Source organism: Podarcis raffonei, chromosome 14 (genome assembly GCF_027172205.1).
Source record: "Podarcis raffonei isolate rPodRaf1 chromosome 14, rPodRaf1.pri, whole genome shotgun sequence".
Taxonomy (NCBI): domain Eukaryota; kingdom Metazoa; phylum Chordata; class Lepidosauria; order Squamata; family Lacertidae; genus Podarcis; species Podarcis raffonei.
The window spans coordinates 46,705,192-46,725,922 of record NC_070615.1 but is presented as its reverse complement, the minus strand read 5'-3'; the positions used below and the strand labels follow the sequence as shown (position 1 = coordinate 46,725,922).

At 47.8% G+C, this 20,731-nt stretch overlaps 2 protein-coding genes across 6 annotated transcripts in view; one reads left to right on the top strand and one right to left on the bottom strand.

The window, feature by feature from the left end:
* The window catches only part of SLC5A10 (solute carrier family 5 member 10), a 94,284-nt gene that overhangs the window by 21,459 nt on the left and 52,094 nt on the right, over positions 1 to 20,731 (top strand). For 3 of the 5 annotated variants that reach the window (XM_053364185.1, XM_053364183.1, XM_053364186.1), the window contains 3 exons: positions 3,285 to 3,390; positions 5,379 to 5,459; positions 10,372 to 10,577. In XM_053364185.1, the coding sequence (XP_053220160.1) occupies positions 3,285 to 3,390; positions 5,379 to 5,459; positions 10,372 to 10,577 (393 nt within the window). The remainder of the gene's footprint in view (positions 1 to 3,284; positions 3,391 to 5,378; positions 5,460 to 10,371; positions 10,578 to 20,731) is intronic. The other 2 variants (XM_053364187.1, XM_053364184.1) reach the window with 1 other exon arrangement.
* The window catches only part of FAM83G (family with sequence similarity 83 member G), a 41,461-nt gene continuing 31,289 nt past the window's right edge, over positions 10,560 to 20,731 (bottom strand). Inside the window, exon 5 of the mRNA XM_053364182.1 lies at positions 10,560 to 11,099. Coding sequence (XP_053220157.1) covers positions 10,701 to 11,099 — 399 coding nt within the window. The 3' untranslated portion in view covers positions 10,560 to 10,700. The remainder of the gene's footprint in view (positions 11,100 to 20,731) is intronic.

Below are 20,731 nucleotides of genomic sequence, written 5' to 3'. Positions count from 1 at the left end.
ATAGGACGTGCCTATTTTCACCAAAGAAATGTTGGAGGATATGCACTTCTGTACTGGAAGGAGAGGTCTATACACACACACAAACGCCCCAATTGTACAATGGGCAGAAGACATGACTCAGCCGGCAGCTTACGAGAAGGTGGTCTTTGCAACCAGCAACAAGTTCTGGGTAACCACCGTTATCTTCTTCAACGGGGTTTGTTCCACCTCACCCTTACAACATCTGTGCTACTGACTCCAAACTTTGGGATTGCTGAAATATATACAGCAACAAAAACCAATCCATTTGACTCAATTCCATGTGACTCAAATTGGGTCTACTACACCCAAAATGTTTAAGCAGTGTGGGCTAAAGTCTCTTCTGGGGCGCCTCTGGGTGGCTTCCCACATATATCAAAACACATTAAACACTGAAAACCTTCCCCATACAGGGCTGCCTTCAGATGTCTTCTGAAGGTTGTATAGTTATCTCCTTGGCTCAGGGGTAGCATAAATCCATACCCTCCAATATTTATTTGATGAAAATAAGGATGTCGTAAGGAAAAGCGGGACATTCCTGGATCAAGTCAGAAACCAGAATGGCTTCTGTAAATCCGGGACTGTCCCTGGGAAATAGGGACACTTGGAGGGTGTGGTGTAAGATGTTTAGCTACCATGAGTGCCTTTAGCAACCAGTTATATTGGCCCTCTTTCAAGACCCAAAGAACTTGTCCTCTATGGTGCAATGGGCAGTGCATGTGGCTTTTAACCAGAAGGTTGGTGGTTTGAACCCACCCAGGGATGGCTGTGGGCAGGTTCCCTCATTGCAGGGCATTGGACTCAATGACTCCATTGAGTCTATTCCAACTCTATGAATCTGTGCGTTCAACAGAACATAAACACCAGTGTTAATGCATTTATACGACTGATGGCCTCTGACCAAAAGACTGCAGCTTTGAGACACGACCAAATCATCCAGAACTTCTGGTCCTAACCACAGCGGCTAAAAGCTTTTAGCACAGCTTCTCTGCCTCCTCTGTGAAAACGCCCAGTCCTCTTTCACAGCTGTTGAAGACACCACACCTTGTGGCTGTGAGTTCCGCAAGTTAATTTGCTGCTGGGTGAAGAAGACTTTTTCTCACACCTGCCATGAATCCACAGTTCCTCCGTTTCGTAGGGTGGCCCCTACTTTCTAGGGATATCGGCTGAAGGAGGTTTGCAAAGGGGCCTGTCACAAGACCCACAGCAATTGTTGGCAGTCAGTATCGCCCGTACCCTTTTGCGTTTGGAATCCAAAGCTCTGAAACTCCCCCTGGGTTGGGAGACAGAAAGGAATCTCATTTGGTGAGCCGGTTGGTTTCTCAATGGTTTTCTTTGTGCCTACCTGCCGTTGGGCGTGCCTCTCCTCCCTGCCAAGCCAGATAATGAGACTGTGATGTCGAAAATCTTGCCTGGAATTTCTTGCTGCCTCAAAACTGCCCCTTAAGTCTTGTTGACAAGCAGGCCTGTGTAAGAGTATCAGCCACTGAGTACTTGGTCTCAGTCATATCTCCCCATCCTGGACTCCAACTCCCATCGGACCCAGCCAGCTTCCGCTCACTAAGCTTTCCTCCAAAACAAGTTTCTAGTTCTCATTGTTCAGGCGGAAACATGTTTTTCCCTTCCCAAATGTGTTGTTGAGATGCTACAGCTACAGATTTATTTATTTTTTAAAATAAACTTTATTTATTATTGTATTTATACCCCATCTTTCCTAAGAGGAGCTGAAGACAGTTTGCTCTTCTCCTTCTCCCCATTTTATCATCACAACAACTCTGTAAGGTAGGTCAGGTGGAGAGGAGAGAGTGTTGCTCTTCCGCCCGGGTACTTTTCTTTTTTCTTTTTATATACATTTTTATTGATTTTTTAACATATCAGTTCCAACAGTCATCCAACATATCTTCTCATCTTATACAATGTTTTAGACTTCCGTCAACACCTCTGATGATTTTCCGTTCTTTATCACTTATTCCTCATTTCTTAATTTCTATATTACATTTAATTGTCCTTAACTAACAATTCTTTTCATAGTCTTTCTTGTAAAATTTCAAATAAACCAACTTACAAAACTTCTTGCAATCCTGCTAGCGTAATCTGTTCATCACAATTACTTTTCAAATAGTTCATATATTTACTAAGAATCTCGGATCCCGCAGGTTTCGAATCCTTCCTGTCAATTTATCTAATTCTGCATAATCCATCAACTTCATCCTCCAGTATTCTTTTGTCATCTGGGTCCTTTCTTGATGGTTTCGCACAAATGTCCAGTTGGTCAGATGTTGGACCAGATGGGAAATTGGCCTGATTTAGCAGGCGTCTCTTATGTGTCGAAATGTGATGAAGTCCCCTATCAGGTCACATAACAGGCTGGAAGTTAACACATGCAACTGCCCCACCGCACCCCAGTTATGGGAATCTGTTGAATTTCTAGACATCTTCTGGCTTTAAGACCTGGTCCCTGCTTGTGCTACGAACACAGGGCTAAGACTGCTGATCACCCCTCCAGAAGGAGCCCTGCAGAATCTGACCAAAAATTACAGTCGAGTTTTGTGTTTTCCACAGTGGGGCAACCAGATGTCCCCATTGGGAAGCTCTAGGCTGCAAGCAACACCTTGAAAGGGAGAATTCAATAGGGCGGACTGTTGCACCTTAATGCCTGGAAAGGATTCGCCTGTGGATTTCTACCTGATGTCCAGCTGTTAAAAGGCACAAGAGCCTCGGTCTGCAGCCTCGGTCCCATGCTCATAACCCAATATTGAAGGACAGCCAGAAATCTATCAGACGAAGCAACTTCCTTCACTGTAGGCTGATGGTACCGAAATAGCTATTAAAACGAATAATTCAGGTGTTAGTTTAAAGCATGGGTAGGCAAACTAAGGCCCAGGGGCTGGATCTGGCCCAATCGCCTTCTAAATCCAGCCTGCGGACAGTCTGGGAATCAGCGTGTTTTTACATGAGCAGAATGTGTCCTTTTATTTAAAATGCATCTCTGGCTTATTTGTGGGGCCTGCCTGGTGTTTTTACATGAGTAGAATGTGTGCTTTTATTTAAAATGCATCTCTGTGGGGCATAGGAATTTGCTCATTTCCCTCCCCAAAATATAGTCCGGCCCCCCTCAAGGTCTGAGGGACAGTGGACTTGCCCCCTGCTGAAAAAGTTTGCTGACCCCTGGTTTAAAGCATGGCAAAGCTCTGAAGCGGCTTTTGCCTGTCCTAGCTGAGCACCCCCCCCAAAAAATCTGATGGTTTCTCTCTTTACCCCTGCAGACAGACCTGTATTCAGGAGCCCTATTTGTTCAAGTGTGCCTAGGCTGGAATCTCTACCTTTCCACTGTCCTGATGCTGGTCGTCACTGCCATTTACACCATTGCAGGTAAGATGCACGGTGGATCATAACCCTCCAACATTTCTCCCATGAAAATAGGGACATCCCGTTCCTTCATGATGATTCTATTATTTATACTCTGCCCATCTGAATTGGTTGCCCCAGCCACTCTGGGTGGCTTCCAACATATAGGTAAAGGTAAAGGGACCCCTGACCATTAGGTCCAGTCGCGGACAACTCTGGGGTTGCGGCGCTCATCTCGCTTTATTGGCGTACAGCTTCTGGGTCATGTGGCCAGCATGACTAAGCCGTTTCTGGTAAACCAGAGCAGCGCACGGAAATGCCGTTTACCTTCCCGCTGGAGTGGTACCTATTTATCTACTTGCACTTTGACGTGCTTTTGAACTGCTAGGTGGGCAGGAGCAGGGACCGAGCAACGGGAGCTCACCCCGTTGCGGGGATTCGAACCACCGACCTTCTGATCGGCAAGTCCTAGGCTCTGTGGTTTAACCTACAGCGCCACCCGTGTCCCTTCCAACGTATAGAAAAACATAATAAAACATTAAACATTAAAAAACTTCCCTGTACAGGATTGCCTCCAGGCGGTTTGGGGGTTGGATAACTCCATACCCTCCAACATTTCTCCCATGAAAACATCCTGGGGAAAAGAGGGGCATTCTGGGATCAAATCAGAAACTGGGACAGCTTCTCTAAATTAGGGATGTCCGTGGAAAATAGGGACGCTTGGAGGGTCTGGTGGAACATGCTTCACACATGAAACATGGTCCCAGGTACCAAGCAAGCTGTGGGCAAAAACTCTGGTTTGGCAAGAACCATCCCTTGCTTCAGGGACGCGGGTGGCGCTGTGGGTAAAAGTCTCAGCGCCTAGGACTTGCCGATCAAAAGGTCAGCGGTTCGAATCCCCGCGACGGGGTGCGCTCCCGTTGTTCGGTCCCAGCGCCTGCCAACCTAGCAGTTCGAAAGCACCCCCGGGTGCAAGTAGATAAATAGGGACCGCTTACCAGCGGGAAGGTGTGTGGCTCTGGCTCACCAGAGCAGCGATGTCACACTGGCCACGTGACCCGGAAGTGTCTGCGGACAGCGCTGGCCCCCGGCCTCTTGAGTAAGATGGGCGCACAACTCTAGAGTCTGTCAAGACTGGCCCGTACGGGCAGGGGTACCTTTACCTTTACCTTTATCCCTTGCTTCCTTCAGACAACTTTTTAAACCCTTTCTGGTTCTGCAGGCCCTTGTAACATGGATCTTCTTTTCTTAATCCAATCGGTATTTGCTGATGTTTTATTGATGTTTTTATGGATATCTTGGTTGGTTTTTATATGTCATATTCCACTTTGCTGGTTTTTTAATGGATGTGCGGATTAGAAATCTGTAAACAAATAAGCAAATGAACACCTGGAAGGTCTTGGTCTCCCTCCCTGTCATGTGCTCTCCAGTTCCCCCCTATTTCCAAGGCACCATCTGTTTTCTGGTCCCCCCCTTTGCGTGCCGTTTTTTCCTAATAATTCACATATTGTGAATTTATCTGAATATTTATCTGAATTTATTGTTATTCACGTTTTATACTGTATTTTATGTTGTTTCTTGTTGCATCAATTAAGTGTTTTAAATTTGTTCTTAGCCACTCTGAGCCCGGTTTTCTGAACCGGGAAGGGCGGGGTATAAATAAAAAATTATTATTATTATTGTATTTTGCACACAATCTCCCCTGATAGAATGCATTTTTTTCATGTTACACTCATGTAAATATTTCCTAAATATATGCATTTTGCAGACACCTATTTTTCGGTGCAGTGCAAATTTGGGATGGGTGTGCGTGCCAGGATGCATGTTGCTTTGCGAACTGCAAATTAGGTAAATTTGTACTAATGTGAACTGACCCCAAATTTTGCCGCCCCCCTAGTTCTGAAGGGCTTCCTCTGTTAGAAACACGGGGAGGAACTGGAAGCACCCCAAATTGTGCTGATCAAAACTCTGCTCTGCAATTCAGATCTGCTCTCCCCGTCTACTGTCCGCAGGTGGGCTGGCGGCTGTCATCTACACAGATGCTCTGCAGACTCTCATCATGGTCATTGGAGCCACCATCCTGACAGTAACAGGTAAGGCCTGCCTGTGGGGGCCTGACACTGCTCCCCCCACACCCAAGGAAAGATCATAGGATCTCTTCTGACTTGCACCAGAGTGGTGCACCAAAATACAGGACATTCCAGGATCCAGTCAGAAGCCGGGATGGCTTCCGTAGTTCCGGGATGTCCCGCTCAAATCAGGATGGTTGAGGGGTTATGCATCTCCCACTTCCTCCATTGCCTGTTTTCTAAATTGTAATCTCCTTGGGGCAAGGACTTGTCTTCTGACTCTTCATATATTTACGGCACAGCACTAAATAGACAGGGAAAGAGCGAGAGTTTACAGAATGAACACAGATGCAACTTTCCACCATTTTTGGAACATTATAATTTTTATTTTATCTTTTTACATTTGTAAACAATTTCTTTGGAAGGCTGTACAGTGAGACAAACTCCTGCAGCAACTGCATGAACCAGTTGTGCTGGAGTGCGTATCTAGTTAGATTTTTAAAAGAAGTCTTGAGAACAGCAGCACATCTTTAACCATGGAGGAAGTTGGGTGATTTCCTGTTCCTTATGGGTGCAAAGGACATTGCATTTATACTCCCCTAATGTCCAGATTCCACAAGGGCAGTTCTTTAGCTTCTCTATTTCCCCTATGGAGTCAGAGTGGTTTAGTGTGTTACTGGGGTAGGAGATCTGAAAATAACGCCAATATATTTCACACCTGGCAACCAATGCACCCCCTTTGGTTTCCTGGGTAGATGAGTCTAAAAAGCCCGGGACAAAATTTTCCATGACCCCTCTAGCGCAGAGCTTTCCAAACTGTTCATGCTGGTGACACACTTTTTAGACGTGCATCATTTCATGACATGGCAATTCAGTTTTGCCAGCAAACCGGAGGTTAAACTAACCCCTTTCCAGCCCCGATGTGGAGCATTTGCGCAACACACTTACACATTGCAGCCGGCACACTAATGTGTCATGACACACAGTTTGGAAAGCTCTGCTATGCGGCTCATTTAACAGAAATAATGTGTTTATCTCGAACTCTGAAAGTGTATACTCGAGTGTATACCTCCGGCTTAGTTTGTTCCGAATCGTGTATACTGTTCCAGAGTTCATGCTAAATGCTTAATACAACCACAAATAATGCGGTTGTAAGTTCACTACCGCAATACGTCACTGCCCAAGTTAAAAATGAGGGGAAAGAAAGAAAGAAAGAAAGAAAGAAAGAAAGAAAGAAAGAAAGAAAAGGGCTAAAGTCATCTCCCCCTGTGGAGACAGAGTTCCTCTTCTATCTTTCTGGGGGTGGGTGGAAGAAAGAACCAAAGGGGAAATGGATGGCACTGTCCTGTGGGTGCCCTGTATATAGAAAGAAAGGAAACAGGGAGTTTCAATGCTAACCCCCCCCCCCGAAAGAAAACCTCACGATGTTTAGTATATACTATCTGAATTCAAATCCATGCCACACAAGTAAAGCACACAGCTCCCCCCTCCCGCCAAGAATAATGGGAACTGTAGTTTGCTTGCAGTTTGTGTAAAAAGGTAAAGGGACCCCTGACCATTAGGTCCAGTCGTGGCCGACTCTGGGGTTGCGGCGCTCATCTCGCTTTATTGGCCGAGGGAGCCAGCGTACAGCTTTCGGGTCATGTGGCCAGCATGACTAAGCTGCTTCTGGCGAACCAGAGCAGCGCACGGAAACGCCGTTTACCTTCCCGCCGGAGCGGTACCTATTTATCTACTTGCACTTTGACGTGCTTTCGAACTGCTAGGTTGGCAGGAGCAGGGACCGAGCAACGGGAGCTCACCCCGTCACGGGGATTCGAACCGCCGACCTTCTAATCGGCAGGTCCTAGGCTCTGTGGTTTAACCCACAGCGCCACCCTTGCAGTTTGTGTAGGCTGCTGGAAATTGTACCTTAGTGAGGGATAGACTACAGTTCCTGGAATTCTTGGGGAGCAGAAATCCACGACTGCCAAAGGGGTCTAAACGTGCTTGAAACGTGCGGTATGTGGACATGATCCGAGTGGGTTTGAGCTGCAGAATAAATTAAGAAGGTTCCGAGTAAACCAACGTGCACCGTTGCTTTTGTTTGTGATAATCGTTTTAGTGAAAAGCTTGTGCAGAGAAACTTCTTGTGTCCCAGGTCAGTTAATGGGTGTGGGCGCCATTTTGGCTTTCTGACCTCAGTCACCCCAACGCCTTGAACCGGCCCCCGCAGCCCATTCAATCAGCCGATACTCTGGAGCTTACATCTAAAGCCACCATTGAAGGGGGACGGATCATGTGGTAATCCTGCCCACGCCCTGGTTGGGTGGCTCGCTGCGTGGTTGCCATGACGAGGCTTTGAAAAGAACCCGCCACTAATTCCTGTTGACGCTCAAAACAAAGGCTGCAAATCCTGCCCCCTTTGCAAACTGCTTCAAATCATTAACTTTCCCGAGAGAGCGGCCTTAATCTGCGGTATTTGTGGGCGCTTGTTTTGGTTCGGGACACGATGTCTTTGCAAAAGCGGGCTTTCGTCTAGGGAAGCTGTTGGCTCATCCTGGAAGGGTTGCAAACCCCGGGGTGACTCAATCCTCATCACCATTATTGCAACTTTTTTTTGGGGGGGGGCAATCTGATTCAGCCTTTGCTAACCTCCCTTGATGATCAGGCAACATCCGAAGCAGAATGCTGATTCGGGCAATTGATTCCCTTTGCCCAGGACTGCATAGCCCAACTTGCAGTTGCTCTCCACCGTCTCAGGGGCAAGTGGGTCTCTTTCCCATCACCTGCTACCTGTGATCCCTTTAAAGGTGTGAATCTCAAAACTTGTACATGTGAAGAATACGTTTACCCGCTTGTCTTGTGCCAAGGCCCAAGAGGCTGTAGGACAAGGTGAGATCCTGGCTGGTTACAGGGCAAGGTGTGACAAAATTCAGGCAGGACACAAGGCAGGTTCTGCCTCTGAATTTGGCCCAGCAAGGAACAAGTTGCAACCCATCCCATAATGGAACCAGGTGTAACCTGATTCTTCTCAGCAACTTTAATTCAATTTAATAATTCAATAATTCATTTAATGCTTGACTTAAAGGGACACAGCCTTTCCCAACCATCTCCTACTGCAGGCACCCCCAAACTCGGCCCTCCAGATGTTTTGGGACTACAACTCCCATCATCCCTAGCTAACAGGACCAGTGGTCAGGTATGATGGGAACTGTAGTCCCAAAACATCTGGAGGGCCGGGTTTGGGGATGCCTGTCCTACTGTGACGGAGCAGGGAAGGTTCAGGTCTTCCAGGGTCTCCTACAGCAGAGTCCTCTGAGTCAGAACACATCCTGGAGGGGGGCGCGTTTACCCCACAGGTTAAATGGGTAGCAGCACTGTATGGGGCTGGCCCTATATAGAATCATACGCCCGTCCTCTTTAGGTTCAGAGTCCTCAGCTCCATCACCTGGTTGAAGAGGAATCCGACTCCTAGTCCCTGATCAGCTGTACCTCTCTGCCCAAAATAAACCCAGAAGCTCCTGCTTAAATGGTTTAGGAATTGCCTTGCATTGCAGTGTGGGCCTCCTGTGCCCAGTGGGCTGTGTGTGGCCCTCAGAGACCCCCCAGTGCGTCCTTTAAAGTCCTAAACAGCCTCGGCCCAGTATACCTGAAGGAGCGTCTCCACCCCCATTGTTCAGCCCAGACGCTGAGGTCCAGCTCTGGGGGCCTTCTGGTGGTTCCCTCACTGCAAGAAGTGAGGTTACAGGGAACCAGGCACAGGGCCTTCTCAGTGGTGGCGCCTGCCCTGTGGAATGCCCTCCCATCAGAAGGAAATAAACAACTCTCTGACTTTTAGAAGACACTTGAAGGCAGCCCTGTTTAGGGAAGCTTTTAATGTTTGATGTTTTATCGTGTTTTTAATATTCTGCTGGGAGCCGCCCAGAGTGGCGTATAAATAATAAATTGTTATTATTATTGCTCCCCGACCGCTGGGTGGGCTGACAGAGTTGTAATGGGGAGGATGGCACGGGGAGAGACGGCCACCTCTGATGAAGACGAGGGCCAGTGTGCAGAGTGTGTGTGTGTGTGTGTGAATGGCCCCACCCACCATTGACTCTAGCCACACCCACAGGCTTGCAGCCAGAGGCGCCAACTTGAGCAGAAGATTGGGGGGCCGATGATACACGCATGACATGTGTGGGATGCCAGGACATGCCAGGGGTGGAGCTGAACATGATGGCAGCGAGGCTTCAATGGCTGGAGGCTCCTGTACTCTGGCACTCAGTCTCCTCCTGCTGCTGCTGCCACAGCTGGGGGCTGATCCCCCCCTTCCCCTCCATGGCAGCAGGAGAAGCCGACAGCCACTGAAACTGCGCTGTGCCTGGCTTTGCGATCGGCCTCCTCCACAACTGATTGTTCTCAACATTGGGGGTGAGCTGGCCCCCCATATTTTGTTGGGGGCGGCGAAGTGATCTGGGCCCCTTAGAGTTGGTGCCTATGCACACACACACAAACACACACAGCTCCCTGCCTGTACTACGCCTGGCCCTCAGGGGCAAAAAGCTTCCCTCTCCGTGCCTTATACCAAATCCATCCAGGCCAGAGTGTTGTCTACACTGGCTGGCAGCTAATCCCCAGGGCTTCAGGCCCAGGATTTTCCCATCAATTACTACTAGCTCCGGCCAGTCTAACCGGCAATGGCAGGGACCAAACCTGCCTGCAACGCAGCCCCTGCTACACTGAAGGGAGCTAGAGATTTCAGGAAACACAGCACACCCATCATGCTTGCGCGTTCCCCTACCAAATCCCCACTCCCGGGTGCTGGAACAGGAAAGCGTGCCGACATTGCACCAAGGTTGTGTTTCTCGCAACGCTAAAAGTCGCGGTGGGAAGCGAAGGAAGCCTTTGTTCCCGTTTTGGTATATCTATTTCAAATCATTGCCTCTCCCCACCCCCTCTATCCCCTGCAAAGCTTTCGGCGAGATTGGCGGCTACCAGAACCTGGAAGAAGCTTACTTAAAGGCCGTGCCGTCTAAGATCATCCCCAACACAACCTGCCACGTGCCCAGGCTCGATGCGATGCACCTCTTCCGGGATCCCGTCTCCGGAGACCTGCCCTGGACCGGAATGACCTTTGGACTCTCGGTTGTGGCCACGTGGTACTGGTGCACAGACCAGGTAAACCCCCCTCTCCCCGCTGGGCGAGCGCACTGTTGCAAAGCAACCCCACTTTTGTGGGGGGTCCCTCCCCAGACCCCGGCAGGGCTCTTTCTCAGCGTCCCAGGGCGACCATCTCCCGTCCTATTGCTCTTTGTGGTTGCTGGCTCCTGGCTGCCTCCTCTTGGCATCGGACCAGGGAGACACCTTGTTCTTTAGGTGCTTGGATTCCGACAGTTTGGACAGCGGGATGCCAAAAGGTGTCCTTATTTCTTCCGCCGCCCTCTGGGCTTCTGGGGTGGAGACTGCTCGTGAGGGGCTGCTCCTTCCTTGGGAGAAGCGGCCGGCTTGTGTGTTCTTGGAGGTGCTGAAACCTTTGCTCTGCCAGTACGGCTGGCCGGCTGGGCTTGGGGGTTGCTTTTTGGCCCGGCTTCCATCCTCCTGGTATTTTCCGTCTCCCGGGGTTTTCTGATGCGGGGAACCACTTTTGCCTCTTCCCACAGACATTTGCACCCTGGACCCGTAGCAGAGCAGTTGTGGTCCCTGTTTATGAAACACGAAAAGGGGAAGAAAGCTGTGAGCAGTCATGCTTTGGGTATTCATTAACCCTGCAAATTTATTATCTGTTATTATTTACATCAGGGGGAGGGGAACTTCAGGCTCAGGGGCTAAATGTCCCCCTCCAGGCCTCTCTCTCTGGTCCCCAGGACTCCCCCCTAAGCCCCACATTACTGACCCTGTGGTGTACTCTCCCAGAGTGTTTTTGTGTGGCTGGACTGCATCCCTGGACTCTGATAATACCTCTTGTTTGTCTGGATAGAGGATACAGAGGGATGTGCAAGTATATGTAGGAACCCAAAACCTCTCTAGATGTTTTAGTCCACAACTTGCATCAGCCACGGCCAATGATGTCGTCAGTCATGTCATGGCAGTGATGTCACGATTGCTTCAAAAACAGGACAAGTTCCTGCCCCAACGAACTTACAGTCCATAATGCAACCAAGGGGAGGCGACAGGCAAAAGGGCAAGGAAATGGAAGCAAAGAGAAAATGTGTTTAAATGTATTTCTGTAAACTACCCTGTGGTCCTCAGGTGAAGGGCAGTCTATGAAACAAACAAGCAAACATTTGATTCTGTTTCTGAAACTATGGGCTTATCCGAACTTCCTTGTGTCCCGCGGCTATTTTCTCTGGCTCTTTGGTGCGCAAAGTAGCAATTCAGGTTATCTCCAGATTGACGTTTGCTCCAATTTAGCATTAAAGGGGAAATTTAGCAGGGCAAGGGGAAAACTCATTGGACCCCTGCTTCCTAGATATGGGACAAGTGGAAGCGTTGGATGAGCCCTACATGATAACTGAAATACACCAAGCCTTCCGCCAACCAATGTTTCCAAAAATGCATGGGTTGGTTAAAAATGTGCATGAGTATATTAGTGAAAAGTACATGCAAAAAAGCCCTGTGTTAGGAGAATTTGCTTGCAAAAAGGTATACATTAGTCGAAGACTGCACACATAGGTGGGTTTATTGGGAGAAGTCTGCACGAAAAAGCCGAAGACTTTTCGCAAGGATTTGAAATAAAGAAAACCTGCAAATTGTGGCAGAAATGCGGAGAACTGAATTTAAGATGGGAAGAAACGGAGAGAAATCAAAATGGACAGATCCTTCCATCCCGACTTCAGTTCTGTCTGCTTAGATACACCATAGAACGGGGACCAAAGGTTGCATTCGAAACGCTTCCAAAAGCGGTTTAACCATCACCAGTCTCTCTTCGCAAGGAACTCTGACAATTGCAGTTTTGGGGAGGGGTCTTCCTAACGATTCTCAGCCCCCCTAACAAACCACAGCTCCCAGGATTCTTTGGGGGAAACCTAAAGTGATCCCACTGTGCTGTAAATGTGGACGATGTTTTGGAAAAGTTCCTCCAGCCCCACCCTGCATGGCCAACAGTCAGGTCTGATGGATGTCATCATAGCAAGATCTGGAGGGCCCCAGGTACCAGGGAAGGCTGATGGAGATACAGAGCTGGGACTGCCAACATGGTGCCTTTCCAGATGTTTTGGACTCCCGACCTCCCCACCATCCTCAGCCACCATGATCAATACTCAAGGATGATGAGAGCTGTAGTATGGCCCATGTTATAGAACAGGCGTAGGCAAACTCCGCCCTCCAGATGTTTTGAGACTACAATTCCCATCATCCTGGACCACTGGTCCTGTTAGCTAGGGATGATGGGAGCTGTAGTCCCAAAACATCTGGAGGGCTGAGTTTGGCTATGCCTGTTATAGAAGCTAAGGATCTGAGCTAAGAATTGCTTGGTCCCCAGTTCAATTCTCATCTCTGCTGCAAACCGGCAGCCCGCTTTCAGTTTGCTTTGTTTATTGCAGTTATTGACCATACTTTTCCGTGTATAAGACAATGGGTTTTTTTGCTAAAAATGTTCAGGCAAAAATTGGGCAGGTGATTGGCAACGAGCAGGCAGAGTTCAACAACTTGGGTGGCCAACAACTCAAGAAATATTGATTTCTTAATTTGGGGTTCAAAAAAGTAAGGCTCGTCTTATACATGGGGGGTGCATCTTATACACGAAAAATACGGTACATCACATCTTTCAGGACATAAATCCTAGCAAGACAGCTTATAAGTCACAACGACATGTTTTCAAAGCACTGTAGAAACTCTGAACATATTACAAGCACACCAGGATCCTCTTTTCTGAGTAGCTGGCGGTCCTCTATTCTCCTTGCCTCTTTCCCCTACTAAGGGGGTGAGTAATCATATCCTACCTTACATCTATATGCTACAAGCCCTGTGTAGTAATAATACCGATAACCACCATAATCCATCACTGTAGTTATTTTATAGCCAGGACTATGGGTGATAATGGGATGCAGGTGGTGCTGTGGTCTAAACCACAGAGCCTAGGGCTTGCCAATCAGAAGGTCGGTGGTTCGAATCCCTGCGACTGGGTGAGCTCCCGTTCCTTGGTCCCTGCTCCTGCCAACCTAGCAGTTCAAAAGCACGTCAAAGTGCAAGTAGATAAATAGGTACCGCTCCGGCGGGAAGGTAAACGGCGTTTCCGTGTGCTGCTCTGGTTTGCCAGAAGCGGCTTAGTCATGCTGGCCACATGACCCAGAAGCTGCACGCCGGCTCCCTCGGCCAATAAAGCGAGATGAGTGCTGCAACCCCAGAGTTGGCCACAACTGGACCTAATGGTCAGGGGTCCCTTTACCTTTACATTTATGGGTGATAACATATTTAGCACCATGATATCTTTTTCTTATTGCTGGTGGTTCAGAAATTTTTCATATAAATAAAATGAAATGAAAATAGTTAACCCTGGATGGCCATCTGTCATGGATGCTTTAACTCAGATTCCTGCATTGCTGGGGGTTGGACTAGTGACCCCGCAGGGTTCCTTCCAATGATACAATTCTATGATTCTGTAACCAGGTACTGCCGCACTTTGTCCTGGATCAAGGAGTCTTGCTGGCTGCCAAAACCTTTGAGCCAGAGAGACTTTTCAACATGTTGAAACAACCAGGCAAAATTGCAAATATTTAGACAGCGACACAGACTTATTAGGGTGCCACACCTGATCAGCAAACAGGATCCATAACAGATGACCTGGAGAGGCTGGGATATTGCTAAGAAGCTTTCTTATATCGGGCCTTGTTGACACAGCACAGCAAAGCCTAATTAATGGGTTTCTGCGAATGCAGCGATCTGGGCCATTTTTGCTCTTCCTCACCACGATTCTTGGCTTAGTCCACAGGTGGGGAACCTCAGGCTATTGCACCAAATGCAGCTTTCCAGATTTCTGTATGTTGCCCTCTGTTTGGGGACCCTCCCTTGGCCAAACCCTCCTTGAGTACTTTTTGCCTGGCTGGTGTGGGATGTGAAACACATAGCAGTCAAGATTCAGGTCGGTAGCCATGTTAGTCTAACACAGTCAAAATAAATAAAAAAATAAACAAATTGTCTAGCAGCACCTTAGAGACCAGCTAAGTTTGTTCTGGCTATAAGCTTTTGTGTGCATGCATACTTCTCCAAATACATAGCAGTCAAGTACAACATTCCTATAATGGACACGCTAGGAGATGCTTTGTACCAGCCAGGAGAAAACTTCCTGTTTCCTCCTGAGCTGGGACAAACTTCTTCTGCATGTGACGTGTGTGTGTGTGTGTGTGTGTGTGAGTGTGGCCTAATCTGGGGAAGAGGAGCACACCATCTTCTTTTGCTCTTCTCTCTTCTCGGGTTTGTTTTTCTTTATGTGTGAGGAGAAGTCACTTGGGTACTAACTCCCTTATGGGATAGTTCCACATGTATATATACTTTTGTAACCTAAGTCTGCCTTCAGGGATCTAACTGTGAACTGAATGAATGTGAGTAAACTGCTTTTATATTCACTTTAATAAGATTGTCGTGTTTATTCTTTTCAAGAGGGACAAGAAGGGATCTTACCAGGAATCCTATATTTAGAAGCTAAAACTAGCCTGCAACAAGCAAACCACTGTGCATTTAAAGGGGAATGTTTAAACTCTGCTAAGATATAGAACTTGCTAACGCAGGTTAGGAAGGATATCATTAAACAATATATCCTCTCCTGCCTCCCTGAACATTCCCACAGTTGGAACATGTCCATGAAGTGTAATAACGCCGTCTGCTTGCCTGAATGGAGAGATGCAACATGTGAGAATGTAGAAAGCTTTGACTTTTGCACAACTGGAATGCAACCTAATTTGCAAAGACATGAGTTGCATATGTTGCTCCACCCACTTTTGCAACAGGCCCCTGGAAATTTCCCCATGAGGGATTGTGGCCCGATATAAGGCTCCTCAGCCCTGGCTTAGCATTATATCTGAACGGAATACTATCGTTTGTTTCTCTCAAACAAACCATAGTCTGTAAAGCCAATCAAACCTTGGCAGCAGAGTGCAACTTCTCTGAAGTGAGACAAATGTACTTTCTCTAAATGTGCACATTTTTTTAATGCAGTTTTTCTGTTTACATTTTTAAAAGTAATTTCCCCTGATATGATGAATTTTAGCATGCTAATTTCACCAACATTTGCATTTCAGTGTGCACTTTCTTGTATGTATTTATGTGTTTGTGTACATTTCTAGTTGGAGTACTGCATAAAAAGGTAAAGGTACCCCTGACCGTGAGGTCCAGTTGCAGACGACTCTGGGGTTGTGTGCTCATCTCGCTCTATAGGCCGAGGGAGCCAGCATTTGTCCACAGACAATTTTTCCAGGTCATGTAGCCAGCATGACTAAGCCGCTTCTGGCGAACCAGAGCAGTGCATGGAAACGCTGTTTATCTTCCCACCGGAGCGGTACCTATTTATCTACTTGCACTTTGACATGCTTTTGAACTGCTAGGTTGGCAGGAGCAGGGACCAAGGAACGGGAGCTCACCCCATTGCGGGGATTCGAACCACCGACCTTCTGATCGGCAAGCCCTAGGTTGGCAGGAGCTGGGACTGAACAATGGGAGCTCACCCCGTCCGTCGCGGGGATTCAAACAGCTGGCCTTCCGATCGGCAAGTCCTAGGTTCTGTGGTTTAGACCACAGCGCCACCCGTGTCCCTGACAAAGGACAGCTCGACATATAAAGGGCCCCATTACCTTCAGTAGCTTAGGGCCTCATCAAACCTAAATCCGGCCCTCCTGGAGCCCATCATCAATTACACACTACGGGACTCAAGCATCCCACAGGTGATTTCCCATGGTCCTTTCCAGCCGTGTTTTGAAACAAGAGTTGAGGCCTTGGAAGAAACTGGAAGTCACATGGGAGACCTTGTGAGGCCTCTCATGCAACCTCAGAAGTTGTATGGGAGGCCTCCCAGGTGCCACTGCGACGCATGTGATGTTACATGACATCATGTTACATTGTGGGTGCTGTTGGGCACCCATAATCTGGGGCCAATGTTGATGAGGGCCCTGACCCTCATCGTTCAGCCCAGACACTGAAATTTAGCTCTGAGGGCCTTCTGGAGGCTTCTTCATTGTGAGAAGTGAAGCATCAGGGAACCAGGCAAGAGGGCCTTCTCAGTAGTGGCGCCCATCCTGTGGAACGCCCTCCCATCAGATGTCAAGGAGATAAGTAACTCTACAATCTTTAGGAGACATCTGAAGGCAGCCCGGTATCAGGAAGCTTTTGATGTTTGATGTGTTGTTGTGTTCTTTTATACAGTGGATGCTCGGGTTGCGAACGTGATCCGTGCAGGATGCACATTTGCAACCCGCAGCGGCGCGTCTGCACATGCACGGGTTGCGATTCAGTGCTTCTGTGCATGCGTGACTGCCAAAACCCGGAAGTAACCTGTTCCGGTAATTCTGGGTTTCGGTGGGTCCGTAACCCGAAAAAACGCAACCTGAAGCATCTGTAACCCGAGGTATGACTGTATTCTGTTGGAAGCTGCCCAGATTGGCTGGGGCAACCCAGTCAGATGGGCAGGGTACAAGAAATAAAACATTATTATCATCATTTCCAAGAACTACAATGTCCTTTCACCCCTCTTTGAGACAGTCAGAACGGTGCACTTTTATTCCAAATTCAACAGCATCATATATTAGCAAAAGTGCATTATGAAATTAGTGGGTGCACCTCATTTCTTTAACACTGGGACTTATCAATGGCTACAAAGATTTCCATTTCTCTCTCTCTCTCTCTCTCTCTCTCTCTCTCTCTCTCTCTCAGCCAACATGGCATGCAGCGAATAAAGATATTGGAGAATTCTACTGAAAACAGGAGTAGAATCTCCCATGTTCAGAATGGAAATCGATCCAATGAACACAGTCCACAAATGAAATATAACTGATAATGTTCCCCTCCCACCGTCCTTGCTTTGCATCTCCTTTGCATTGAAACGAATGGGGTGGAATATCGTAATGACACAGTAACTTATGTCATTGCATAAATTACGTAAGCCACATAATTTCACCACAGCAGGCAGCGAGGTGAATAACATAGTTTTTTGGCAAAAGGCAAACTGCAGCAGTACGGAAACAACCCTGCATGAGACAAATACAGGGAAGAATGAAAAGCGATGCCTTCTTACATCCTCAGCTGTGAATCATCTGAGATATGCTTCATTGCCAGGAAAAAGGCGAAGGCAGGGCTGGCTGTTGCCTGATCTTGCACCAAGCCAAGGTGAATCATGCACTTCCGTTGAGTCACAGGAGTGCCATCAAAAGTCATTCTGCATTTCCCCCGCTTATCGGATGCAAGCAAAGGAAAGCGGAAGACTTAGTTTTCCTCTTCTGTGCAATGGGAACAATAGCACAACAGCCCTGTGAATAAGGCCTGGGCGGATTGACTTTAGTAGATAATGAATAGTTACATTCTGCTTTGAAGATGATGAGCCTGCTGGAGCATCCCTATTTTTTTTCTTCACCTACGTTTGAACATTGCCTCCCTGTTGTTGCTGCTGCTCTCTCTGTGTGTGTGTCCTTTTTTGATGTTGGGAGTCAGCCTTCCTGGTGTTTGTTGTTATTATTCAGCACACTAAAATCTATATATCGCTTCATCACAATTGTCTCCAAGTGGGGTGCACCAAGCTCAACAAATGCAGCAAAGCTAAATCCAGGTAAAAAACCCTAACTTACGACACCTGTGGCTTTCAAAACTCCAGTTGTCTGGAAGAGAGTAAGAGGAGTTTAACTTCCGGATAAACTTGCACAGGGCTTTAAGGCTGCCACTGAGATCTCATAGGAAGAAAAGTTCTGCCCTGTTATTCTGCAGGGTCTCCTGTGCCAGAAATAAAATTCACATGCTGATAAGAATCATGGATTCAAAAAATACCGTATTTTTTGCTCTATAAGACTCACTTTTTCCCTCCTAAAAAGTAAGGGGAAATGTGTGCACGTCTTATGGAGCGAATTCAGGCTGCGCAGCTATCCCAGAAGCCAGAACAGCACGAGGGATTGCTGCTTTCACTGCGCAGTGATCCCTCTTGCTCTTCTGGCTTCTGAGATTCAGAATATTTTTTTTCTGGTTTTCTTCCTCCAAAAACTAGGCGCATCTTGTGGTCTGGTGCGTCTTATAGAGTGAAAAATACAGTAGTTTGCAAAGCTGAGAAGCCAGCTGGAATCGAGGAGAGAGATGGGGATAAACCAGGAAAGAAGAGGGATCCTGTCCTCCTCAGCCTATTTTTATCGTTCCCAATAAAAGGCCCAAACTAGACTTCTCTTACCTGCTTGTTCCCCAGAGAAGTCCAGTGCCTGCCCATGTTAATTGCTCTGGACTAGTGCAGGGGAGAAATTCATTCTTTTGCATTTAATGGCAACCTACCAAATTAACTCTCCCCAGAGTGTGAAACATAGCTCTCCTTTGCAATTGTCGCTTCTCCTGATTTGGTGATGCGGTTCTCCAGCCAAAGAAGGCACAGGAAATTCCATGTGCATTAGGTCTACGTCCTTTGTACCCCGGTTTCTAGGCATGGGCGTGAGAAGTTTTTCTCTTCCACCGCTGCTTTCCCGCAGCAAACCTGATAGAAGTTTGTTCCGATTCAGCGGCAAACGGCAGGTTTTCCTGGGGCGGGATGAAAGGAAAAACCTCTTGGTCCCATGCTTAGAAATCTGGGACAAACGGAAGTGTGGAAGAGCCCTTAGTGCAGCGGTTCTCAACCTGTGGGTCCCCAGATGTTGTTGGACTACAACTCCCATCATCCCTGAGCTCTGGCCTTGCTAGCTAGGGGTGATGGGAATTGTAGCTCAACAACATCTGGGGACCAACAGGTTGAGAAAGACTGCCTTAGTGGAAAGGGACGGATCACTGGTCTAACTCGGCTTTCTATGCTCCTGTGATTCCTGCTAGCAGCATCGCTGGCTGAATTTCATTTCTAGGACAGGAGACTAGGAATAAAGGTAAAGGTAAAGGGACCCCTGACCATTAGGTCCAGTCGCGACCGACTCTGGGGTTGTGGTGCTCATCTCGCTTTATTGGCCGAGGGAGCCAGCGTACAGCTTCCGGGTCATGTGGCCAGCATGACTTAAGCCGCTTCTGGCGAACCAGAGCAGCGCACGGAAATGCCGTTTACCTTCCCGCCGGAGCGGTGCCTATTTATCTACTTGCACTTTGATGTGCTTTCGAATTGCTAGGTTGGCAGGAGCAGGGACCGAGCAATGGGAGCTCACCCCGTTGCAGGGATTCGAACCGCTGACCTTCTGATAGCAACCTGCAATACTACAGTGTGTTCTGTGTTCTTCAGCCTTGTATAGGTTCGAAAAGGGCAACACAGACGATCAAGGGGATTGGTGCAATTTTCCCATGACGACTTTTTCATTTAGGGAAAAGGCAAGTAAGCAGAGACCACGGTTTATAAATTTTTTTGCATGTCACGGAGAAAACGGGTAGAGAAAAGTTTTACTCCTTCTCTCCTAACACTGGTGGACTCAATGATTGAGCTGAATGTTGGAAGATTCAGGACACCTTCTTCGTACAGTGCATGGTTAAACTATGGAACTCCCTCCCACAGGGTTTAAAAGAGGAATGGACAAATTCATGGGAGGTAAGGCTTGCTGATCGGAAGGTCGTCTCGCTTTATTGGCCGAGGGAGCTGGCGTACAGCTTCTGGGTCATGTGGCCACTGCTAGGTTGGCAGGAGCAGGGACCGAGCAACGGGAGCTGACCCCATCAAGGGGATTCGAATCGCCGACCTTCTGATCAGCAAGCCCTAGGCTCTGTGGTTTAACCCACAGCGCCACCCGTGTCCCGAACTTAGGGTAGTTTGCCTTTAAATGTCAACTGACTTGAATTCCCCCTCCATCCCTATGTGGAATGGAGACCCACCATGCCTAGTGGAGCATTCTCCCTTGTAATGGTCCAAAAGACTGCAGCCCTCAGCTCTCTGATGAACCTGAGAAGGTTGCCAGCATGCTTAGTCCTGCCCATCAACAGCGAAGTGGGAAAATATGGACAAGACAGGCTTTTGTAAGCAGCATGCTCAGACACCCACGTCACCTTCAAAGAAGGATGCATGCACTCATTGTCTATTAAAACAAACCCTCCCAGTCTTTACTCATGGGGCACCGTGCAATTTAAATCCTCCCCCCTTAATATTAATCACCAGGCAATTGCTTTTTGCATCTGAACCAGCCTTTAGCTACCCTAGGAAGAAAGTTAAGAAATATGCTGTATTCTGGACATACCTGTCCTTGTGGTTTAAAATG